The 10,770-nt window shown below is 54.7% G+C and overlaps 1 protein-coding gene across 1 annotated transcript; it reads left to right on the top strand.

The window, feature by feature from the left end:
- Positions 1-6,985: 6,985 nt before the first annotated feature.
- On the top strand, positions 6,986-7,936 carry LOC147706284 (uncharacterized). The gene has a single exon (XM_086929055.1). The coding sequence runs from the start codon at positions 6,986-6,988 to the stop codon at positions 7,934-7,936; it is 951 nt and encodes a 316-aa protein (XP_086785181.1).
- The last annotated feature ends 2,834 nt before the right edge of the window (positions 7,937-10,770 follow it).

Genomic DNA, 10,770 nt, shown 5'->3' with positions numbered 1-10,770 from the left:
CAGGCCCTGGCGTCTTGCCGAAATGTAGGAGGGAAATGGACCCGCAAACCAATCATGAGTCACAATGAGTTTGGTGGCTAGATAGTAAAAGTAAAGGTTGGTGACTCCCATACCACCGTCAAAGAGAGGAACTCGGCAATGGGACAGGGACATTTGGGAACACTCACTCCCCCACAGAAACCAGATAAGTGTGCTATCCAGTTCCTTGAACCAGCTATTCGAGAGGGGAATCAAAATATTCTGTAAAATATAAAGAAAGCGGGAAAGGATCATCATTTTGAAAAGGGCGCTCCGGTCTAATGGATTAAGTGGAAGGGATTGCCAATTCTTGAGATCGGTTTTCATCCGGGTGACTAGGGGGGCAACGTTGAGGTCCCACTCTAGCTCAGCCAGGAGGGTCACCCATACACCCAGGTACTTGAACGACTACCTCCGGAGGGGATCACCGCCTGCCAGTCAAAGCATGTCCGCAAGGGGTGAAGGGGGACCAGTGTGGATTTCACCGGGTTAAGGCGGAGTCCTGAGACCTGCTCGAAAGCAGAAAGGGCTCTCAGAGACCTTGGGCCAGAGTGCTCCGGGTTGACCAAATAAAGCAGAACATCGTCCACATAAAGAGCAATTTTGTCCACCTGGCTCCGGTCCCATCGCCAGCCCTGGATGAGGGGGTCTTGCCGTATGAGCGCCGCCAGGGGCTCCATCGCCAACGCGAAAAGGAGTGGTGAGAGGGGGCAGCCCTGGCGGATGCCTCTCCGAATCGGGAACGGGGCGGAGTACGAGCCATTGACGAGCACCCGGGCTCTGGGGCAGTTGCAAAGAACTTGGACCAGATGGCGGAAGGGAAGTCCGAAACCCATCCTCTTCAGCACATCACTCAAGTAACCCCAATCCTCTGTATCGAAGGCCTTCTCAAAGTCCACAAGGAGAAGGGCCAGATATGGGGAGTGCCGATGCCGATGGGCCGGCGTGAGGTGAAGGCGACCGATACAGTGATGGGTACCCCTGGCCGGCATGAACCCGCATTGGTCAGGGTGGACCAGATCCTGCAGGAGTGGCCGGAGTCTCTGAGCTAATGCAGTGGCGAAGATTTTAATCTCGGTGTTTATCAGGGAGATAGGGCGGTAATCGGAGCAGTCCAGGGAAGGCGGTGTGTCTTCGGGATGACCACGGTAGTCTCCACATCTGATTCAGAGTGGAAGGACCCGTCTTCGGCCACTTGACGGAAAAGCTCCGTCAGGTGGGGTACCAGATCGTCCTGGGGAAAACCGCCAGGCCCTGGCGTCTCGCCGGAATGTAGCAGGGAAATGGCCCCGTGAATTTCTTCCAGAGTGAGAGGCCCGTCTAGGGTATCTGCCGTTTCCCCGGGAAGGCATGGAAGGCATGTTCCGGAGTCCGTCAGCAAGGCAGCAAGGGAGGCTCTGGGAGGGCGCCCGGTGTAGAGGACCTCATAATATTGCGCGAAGGTTTGCACAATGGCCAGAGCTGTCACATGGTGTGTCCCAGGGGCCGTTCGGATCTCAGGAATGATGCGGTGGGCTCTAGGGTAGGATACCAGATTGTGGAGCAGTTTGCCGTTCTTGTCGCCCCAGCCGTAGATGCGCGCCACAGAGGAGCGCCAGAGCATTTTGGCCGATTCCATGGAGAGCCGTCAAATCTCGTCCCGAACCAGTGCGAGCTGTCTAGAGGAGTCAGCATCGTCATCAGCCAGTTGAGCCTGTTCCAAGTGAACGGCTCTGGACTCCAGCTGCGCCAGGTGGGCGGTTTGGGCTGCGCGCTTGGCATGTACGAGGCCCTTGGCGACTCCGCGGAGGCCAGCCTTGCCCGCCTCCCAGAGCGTTCCCTGCGAGGGGACCGACCCTACATTGGCGGAGAAGTAATGTCGGAGCTCCTGGCCGAGGTAATCCACCAGGTCGGGATCCTGCAGAAACCACGCGTTTAGACGCCAGGTTGTCTTAGGGCCTGTGGACGGGGCCCATTGTGGATCAAGATGGGGGAGTGATCAGAGATTCCCCTGGGGAGAATCTCTGCCCCTGACACCAACTGGCAGTCCGTGGCCGGCATCAGCATCAAATCCACACGTGAGTGGGTATGGTGGGCGGCTGATGTGTGAGTGTACTGTTCCCTACAGGGGTTCCACACTCGCCACACATCGCAAAGACCCAACGCCGAGGTCCATCCCACCAAGCTCTTCACAGAGGCAAGCCGATGCGCCGAGGGAGGCCCGGACACATCCCTGCAGGGTTTGAGGACCAAGTTGAAGTCTCCCCCGACGACGATGAGGCCCTGGGGGAGAGAGGAAACTACCTGCGTGAGGCACCGGAGAGTGGGTGATAAAAGCACCGGAGGTACGTAGGTGCAGAGGAGATTCAAAGAGTTACCCTCAAGCAGGCCCGATAGGGCCACGTACGTTCCCTGGGTGTCAATCATGATGTCAGATACAGTGACGAGAAGCCCTCGCCGCAGAAGAATGGCCACCCCCGAGAGCCTCTGGTAAAGCCGGAGTGCCAGACACGGTCGAACCCGTGTCGGGCCAGGAATTGGGACTGGGTGCCCAAAAGATGCGTCTCCTGGAGGAGAAGGGCATCGGGCATGTGGTGGCGGGCTGCCCGCAGCATCGCAGTCCGTTTGATACAGTCGAGGAGACTGTTCACGTTCCAGGAAAGGATGTGGAGGGGTTTGTCATAGGCACGGGTCATGGAAATGGGGTCTGTCGTGTGGAACGTGGGCAAAGAGGAGCCCACCCCGTCAAGAGGGGGGACCCTGTTAGATCCTGGGCTTTGGGGCCTAGTGAAGGAAGACAGGGGTGTGTGCGACCTATGAAGAGGGTAGTAGGACATGTGATCACTCCTAAGAACAAAAACAAGGCAGCCCGTGGGCGGCCAACAACAGCCAAGTCCCGAGAGACAACGTTCTCTCAAGGAGGACTGGGATGTATGCGACAGCTGTAGATGAAAGCAGGACCTGTGACTACTCATGAGAACAAAACAGGGCGGCCCGTAGACCGTCAACAACAACCAAGGCTCGAGAGACAACGTTCTCTCCCCCCACCCTCACCCCCCACCCTATACTTCCGAACGGGAAGCATCTGTCGCCCTAAACCAAGTCCCTAATGCTTTGCAAGGAGGCGAACAGCTAAACTAAAACGGTTAGCAACCACGAGATCGGGACGTGGCTGAGTCGGACCCCCTCCATATGTTCGGATATAATGTTAACAGCAAATTAGAGGAAGGAAAATAGACAATTATATGCGGAACAAGGTGTCTGAGCTCAGGATTACAGCGTTAGAGATACCCCAACAAACCAGTTTGGCAAGCTCATAGTGAGTCTGTGCATGAAGTCCGAGGCGTAAGCATCAGAAGAGAGTTCCAGGATGGAGCCACGGGCTCCGGTGGCAGCGCCGATCAGGGCCCGGTGTCCACATCTGAACCTCGGATCACAGGGCTTCCGGATAGGTCCGAGTCCGACACTGCCCGCCTCAGAGTCTCACCAGGGCCAGGGACACTGCCCATGTCAATCAGGGAGGAGGCCAACTGAGGGGTAGCGGGCCCCCGCTCCTGGGTCTGGGACGGGGAGTGTTGGGGTTGTGACACCGGTGACTGGGAACCACCTCCCTAACGGGTGGCCCTCCTGCGGGATCCGGTCCTGCGTCTCCTGGGTCGCGACGCGGTCTGGCCCAGTCGCTCCGCGGCCCGCTGGGACGGCGGGGGAGAAGCCGTCGGCAGGAGGGGCCGTTCTTCCGTGAGCCAAGTCCAAGCAGCTTGAGGGGAGTCAAAGAAGAAGGTCTTATTCTGGAAAATCACCTTCAGTCTGGCCGGGAAGAGGAGTCCGTAGCGCAGGCCTAGTGCCCTTAGTTTTTGCTTGACTTCATCGTACGATCTGCGCTGCGACTGGACCTCCCTCGAGAAACACCATTATTTTGGAGGCTTGGTAGTGCAGCGGTCCCAGTTCTCTGGCCGCCCCCAGCATGGCGTCCCTGTCACGGAAGTTGAGGACACGGAGGATGATGGGACAGAGGGGGGGGGTGCCAGGAGGCGGTTTAGAGGCGAGGGAGCGATGAGCCCGCTCCACCGCGAACCAGGGAGATAGTTTGCCCTTGGGCATCCAGGAGCGGATCCAGATTTCCATGAAGGTGGCGGTGTTGGCCTTCTCTACTCCCTCCGGAAAGCCCAGGAGGTGCAGGTTGTTGCGGCGCGCCCTGTTTTCAGCATCCTCTGCTCGACGATGGAGTTCCGAGGTCTGTGAACGAAGACGGGCCATTTGCAACTTGAGGGTGTTGACGTCGTCCTCCATGGTAGAGAGTCGGGATTCAGCCTCCGTGATGCGCTCGTGGCCTTACGAAGTCTTGCCGAATTAGGGCCATGTCAATCCGGACTTCCCCTATCTTATTCTCCACGGATGCCTGGGACGCGTTGATCGCCTGTAAAATGGTCGAGAGGTCTCCTCCGGCCAGGTGTGGGCCGGCCGCCACCTCCCCACCGGGCCCCCGAGCTGATGTCGCAAACTGGTCCATCTTCGTTTGAATTGTGGAGCCGGAGGCCGGGGGGCTGCAGGGTTTGCCCATAGCCGCTGGCAATCAGCCGGCAGACGCAGGGAAGGAGCGGGTGGGAGTTGAAGCTGTGTTGTAACCACCCGATATAGTGGTCGAGCCTTACTCCAGCGCCCGGCTATTTCAAAGCAGAGTGCTCCAGATGGGGTGTCCGGGGGGGAGGAAGTAGCGTTCGAGGCACCAGGCATACCACCCGGGGTCAGACAGCACCCCGACAATCCACTCCAGGTGTGGCGTCACTCTGGGATGGGCCCCAGGCCTGGACGCTGCAGGACCAGGACGTCTCAGGGACGATGGCGGGTACAAGCTTCATCGCCGGCGTGTAACTCCAGGCCAGGCAGGGCCCCAGGGAATCCCCTCTGGAAAGACCACTCCGCTCCGGTCCCCTGCGGCGTCGCCGGGTTGCAAGGTGTACATTGGTGCGCCTCACACGGGAAGGACTGATCGAGGAGCCTCCATTCACGGTCTCCCGATGTCCGCGCCTCCACAAGGGGGGCGGCCCCGGGGCCCAGCCCAGGCCTGGGCCAGGGGGCGAAACGGGGTGGTCAGTGTGAGATGCAGGGTCCAAAAAGGAGCAGAGGGCCAGCCTCACCCCCGCGGCCACCCCAGCAAGTGTGGCACCTCCAGTCAGCAGGCGTAGGCTTTATAGGAGGATCCTCACCTCCGACTCACAGCAGCAGTGCCGCCTTCCCTCGGGCGGTGCAGGGGGGGGTCAGTCGCCGCCTCCCCGGATGCCGTCAGCCCCACACGGGGAGCCAGGGGGACAGAGGTATCGCCATGCAGTGGGAGCAGTGAGTCTCAGGGCCGCCCTTCTTAGACCCCCGGCAAGTCGCAATCCTCCGCAGGGGGCCCCGGAGTCCAATCAGGTGAGTGCTGAAGCAATATTTAAGGTTATAAAAGTAAAAAACTTAGAGACTACATCTTATGGACAGCATACTCTCCCATCAATTTTTTTACTGACCTTGGAAAAACTGCATTGCTATGGAAGAATTTTTCACTTACTCCCTTTATTCATCACACCCAGGTACACTTTGGAATTTGGATTGCTTAGTCAGGATTTAGTGTGCAAATCCTCAATTATTAAATATTACCTTGTGATGCACCGAAAACCGAATTCCTTAAAACCTATTTTACAAGCGATCTTTATGTCCCATAACAATCCTTGGGCATTTACCTTCCCACTGCAGATAAAGATTTGAAGATCAACATGGTTGTTGAAAATAAAATATAATCGGGCATATGCATCAACAATCGGTAATACACGTCGGTAATAGCGAAAAATAACGAATCGCTATTAAGGACATGCAAACCGCGATGCATCAAACAAATCGGTAAAATTTACCGATTCGGTAAAAATCGCTATTAAATAGCGAAAGTTCACCCGCTTGAGTAGCAAATACCGAGTTAGCTAATACCGATTCGGTATTAGTGAATCCGGTATTAGCGATTTCGGTAATAGCGAAAACGGGGAAATTACGCGACGCTTCGGATGCGGGCCGATGACATCACAACCAGGAAGTAGGACAGCCACGCTGCATTCTGTGTTCGGAGTTGCACTGAGGAGGAGGCAGAGCACAGGAACTGAGGGGCAAGAGTGAACCTGTAGCAAGCAGGACAAGGCAAGCAGGAGAAGATGGAGAAGGAGGCCCCCCAGCAGGGAAAGGACACACACCAAAAGCGCAAAAGGAAGTTTTCTGATCAGGAGCTGGAAATCCTCATCGAGTGTGTGACCAGCAATAATGATAGACTGTTTGGCAAATTGTCCCTGAAGGTGCCAGAGGCAGAAAAGCGCAAGATGTGGCTGCGCATCAAGGACAAGGTAAATGCCTGTGGAGTCACCCACCGCAGCATCGACGACCTAAAAAACCGGTGGTATGACCTAAGGAAGAGGGCCAAGGAGAAGATTGCACAGAGGGTCAAGGATGCTGATGGCACAGGAGGGGGCACATCCAACGTGACGCCAAACACTGTCCTGGAGGATCTAGTGGAGTCCACCATAGAACGGGAAGCTGTTGTGGTGGTCACACGTCTGGACACCTCTGGTGCTGCGGAAGGAGGACAAGGTAAGAAGCATGGCAGCGTAACAATGCAGCGTGTAGTAAGTCCCTGCCCAATCCCCCATGCCAGACCCAGTGCCCATGTAATGTTGCCCTAAACACATACCCTCACCAAAGTGTTGCACCATGGGAGTTGTAGTACATACATGAATGGGTGCATGCCAGAGCACAGAGATGAATACAGCAGCTAAGGGCCAATTGTCAGACAGAAAATTTTATTTATTGTGAGATGCCACTGCTATTTCCACATAATATACCATGATTATAACTATGCACTGTTTCACACACAGATGCATCCCCCTACGATTCAGACGACAGTGCCCTCCTCGTCATCTCTGAGACGCCAGTGTTGTCAGAAGCCGAGTGCTCACATAGAGCTGAAGACATGTCCTCCCCTTCACCACCACGGCGGTCGACACCTCCACCATCCCTGCAGTCCAAGGCACCACCACCACCACCAGCACCAACCTCGCAGTCCAAGACACCACCACCACCAACCTCGCAGTCCAAGACACCACCACCACCAACACAACCACCACCAGTGCGGGCCACTCCACAGAGCCGCAGAGCTGATGTTCCCTCCCTGCCCCTGATGGAATCTGATCACAGTTCAGCACCCCCAAATGTTCCACGCCAGGCTGCCGTCACTCCAACCAGCCAAACATCATCACGACAGCGCATCAGGCAGAGGGCTGTGACCCCGGCTCGTGGTGCTGCAAGACCAGTCGATCTGTCTGGAGGGTACGGAGTTGTGGAGACCCGGATGCTGCGTGTCCAGCGCCTGCAGGGGAGACACATGGGTGCCATGAAACTCTCCATGACCAAGCTATGCAACAAACTTAGCAAGATGACAGACGCTATGCGTGAGCACACCACTGCTGTAGCTGCCGGCAACAATGACATAAAGCTGTGCCTGCAAGAACTCACACGTGCCGTAGTGGCAGGCCAACAGAGTGAGCGGCGTCGCCACAGGCAGATCATGCTGGAAGTGACTTCTACCAACAAGGCCATCAATAAGCTCTGCAACAACACGGCTGTGCTGTCCCGCAGGTCCTTGTCCCTGCAAGTGGACCTAGGTCATTACTGTGGGGATGTGGCAAAGGCCCTTGAGAGGGTGACCACCGCAGTGGAGCAAATGCAGCCTGGGTCAGCCAGTGTCAGCATACTGGGGGCGGAAGAGGGTAGTGAGGCAGCCTCCAGTGTCAGCAGCGTCTCCCTATCGGACACCAGCGGGAGGAGGCGCAGTGGCCGCATTGCAACTGCCACAGACTCCCATCGAGTAGAAGCCGAGGAGTCACAGGACAAGAGACTGGGGGTACGCGGCAAACGCAAGTGAACATGTGACTAAGTTACACTGTCCTTGGTGACGTAACCACGGCCAGACTTAAGTGCCGCATGCATCACCCGTTCTGAGGACGTGCAATTTAAGTTTGACTTTAACTGCAGCAGCAGCATGTTTAGGTCGAGCAGACGTACTCTCAATGCGTGAACATTGAGAGTGTCTGCTACAGACCTAATGTTGCCCGTATTCGGGAGAGTGGACACGACTCAGACGCGCGCTTTTGCAGTCTCAGTTTTGACCGCGGGAGAGCGCGTCTGAGCCGCGCTTGCGCAGATCAACTCACAGCCCCTGCTCGCACACAGCCAGCCCCCACCCCTCTGCATGCACGCACACACACACAGGCGCGCGTGCGTGCGCGCACACACACACACACACACACACACGCACACGCTGCCCACCCTTCCCTCCCCCCTGCATACACACAGACACGCAAGCACGGAGCACCACTCACCCGGACTTCTACTCGTCCCGCTCCGGGGCTGCTCACTCCGACGTAATACGGGCACAGGGACACCGGCACTCCGCTCCTTGGCTTCCCGGGCGGACGCCGGCTGCACGCAGGGCTCTCCTCTCTGCACCGGAGCCATGCGCCAGCCACTGCAGCCTGCCTCCTGGGAAGCTCCGGTCGCAGGTCCGGCCCCGCCCCCGTCCCAACAAAGGTTGCCTGGCTTCCTGTTGAAGCCGGGCTGCGGCGGTGAGTTTGCTTGTTTGCTTTCTCCCAGAGACTGCAAGTAGGTAAAAAACGCAAAAACAGGTTCATTTACGTGTTTTCAATACACTTAGACCGCTGCGTTGACTTGAGCACATAATTCCGCAATTCTGACATAATTTGATCGAGTTCTCTGATGCGGTGTGCAAATACTGAACAATAAACTTCACGTCAGAAAAGTGTTTATTAAATGCTATTGCGCTAACTCCCGAAGCGGTCTTAAATCCTTTGTTGCACTGCCTAACTATAGTACACATTCTATTGTTGGCATGGAGAATGGCAGACTGAATAATGTCATGGTTAGAAACGCCCTTATTCGTGTTTAATTTGTGAACAAATTAAGTGCAGTGAATCATGCTTTTCTGGTTTCGGTGTGAAAGTGCTATTTCGGTTTCATTTCTGTTCTCCTAATGAATGCGGTGTTAACATCTAGAACATATAATTTCATGTGAGAAAAACGCTACCCCATCCCCCGATGAGGTCTGAAAATGCTTTGTTGCACTTCGTAAGTACAGTAAACATGCTCCTAGTGCACTGGGTAAGTACAGTAAACATGCTCCTTCCTATTGGTCTTAAGAATTCGGTTTTGAACTTTCCATTTTGGGTGCTTGCTTATTTTATATGCTAAAGGCTTCAGTGCTAACCCTCGTGAATGCTTTTTCCAAACTTCAGGTGTGAAAAGCGATTACCCCCGATGCAGTCTGAAAATGGGAGCTTGCTTTTTTTTCAAATGCTTCTGCGTTAATTCTCGATCCCTGGCCTTAATGCGTAGTGAAAATGCTTTTTTTAAAAAAAAAAACAATTAGATTTGGTTCCAGTGCTCCCGATGCAGTGTGCAAATACTGTACAATAAACTTCACCTCAGAAAAGCGGTTTGTAAATGCTACTGCGCTAACTCCCTATGCGGTCTTAAAATCCTTTGTTGCACTGCCTAACTATAGTAAACATTCTACTATTGGCATGGAGAAGGGCAAACTGAATAATGTCATGGTTAGAAACGCCCTATTAGTGTTTAATTTGTAAACAAATTAAATGCAGCAAATCATATTATTTTGCAGTTTTAAGGTGCAATTTTATTTCCATCTTCTAACAAACAGCATGAAATCTGTGTAAACAAGAAGCGGGTGTGGGTTTGAAAAGAAAATGCTAACATCCTATCTTGGAACCCACATTGCTGTGTCTTATTTTGCTTATAATTCCCCATCTACATTTGTACGTGCGCACAAAGCACACTTAATCACCAATTGCAGTTTTTAAACATTTTGGCACGTTTTTATTTTAAAATTACAAACGGGACCCCAGCTCTCCCCTCCCCTCTTCCCTCTCTCCTTACTCTCCCCTCTCGCCTCACTATCCCCTCCCCCTCTATCTTCACTCCCCCTCTCCCCTCCTCTCTCCACTCCCTCTATACTCACTCTCCCCTCTCTCCTCGCTCTTCCCTCCAACTCTCCTCTCCTCCATCTCCCCTCTTTTCACTCTCCCCTCCCCTCTCTCCAATCCCTCTCTCCCCTCCTTCTCTTTCACCTCTCTCCTCACTCTCCTCTCTACCCTCCATCTCCCCTCTCCTCACTCTACCCTCTCCTCACTCAACCCTCTCCTCACTCTCCCCTCTACTCACTCTCCTCTCTCCCTCCCTTATTCTCTCACCTCTCTTCTCCTACCTCTAACCTCTTACCTCTATTTAAAATACCATTTTATGTTTCTGCTTCTCGCACTGCCAGTAAGCAGTGGGGCGGCGCTCCTCCGTCCTAATGGAGGAGCCGCCCCAAGACCATTAAGCCTCCGTTTTTGGTCGCACACACACTCCTAACCTTCCAGGAGGCGCAGACAGGTCACCCTTTATGGCCGACCCTTCACTGTTGCCATTGCACAAGTAGCCCCTCCCTCAGTGGCGTATCAAAGTTCACTTGGGCAGCGTCGCACCCCGTGAGTTAGGGGCCCAAATGCAAGCTCGGAAGTTGGGCCCAAGTTATCTGGTTTGTATTATAAATCAGCCTCTGATTAACGTGAAGTGGGTCCCACACACCTCTGTGCCCCGGTGCCACTGCACCTGCTGCGGTATTGCTTGTTACCCCCTCCCACATGGAGAAATAGTCTCTTCCGACCCATAGTTGGGTAG

This window comes from Lissotriton vulgaris, chromosome 7 (assembly GCF_964263255.1).
Source record: "Lissotriton vulgaris chromosome 7, aLisVul1.2, whole genome shotgun sequence".
Lineage (NCBI taxonomy): Eukaryota > Metazoa > Chordata > Amphibia > Caudata > Salamandridae > Lissotriton > Lissotriton vulgaris.
The sequence above is the reverse complement of the archived record's forward strand: the minus strand, read 5'-3'. Positions and strand labels throughout refer to the sequence as shown.

Coding starts and splice junctions, on each gene's coding strand:
- LOC147706284 (XM_086929055.1), top strand. CDS start 6,986: ATGTCCTCCCCTTCACCACCACGGCGGTCGACACCTCCACCATCCCTG.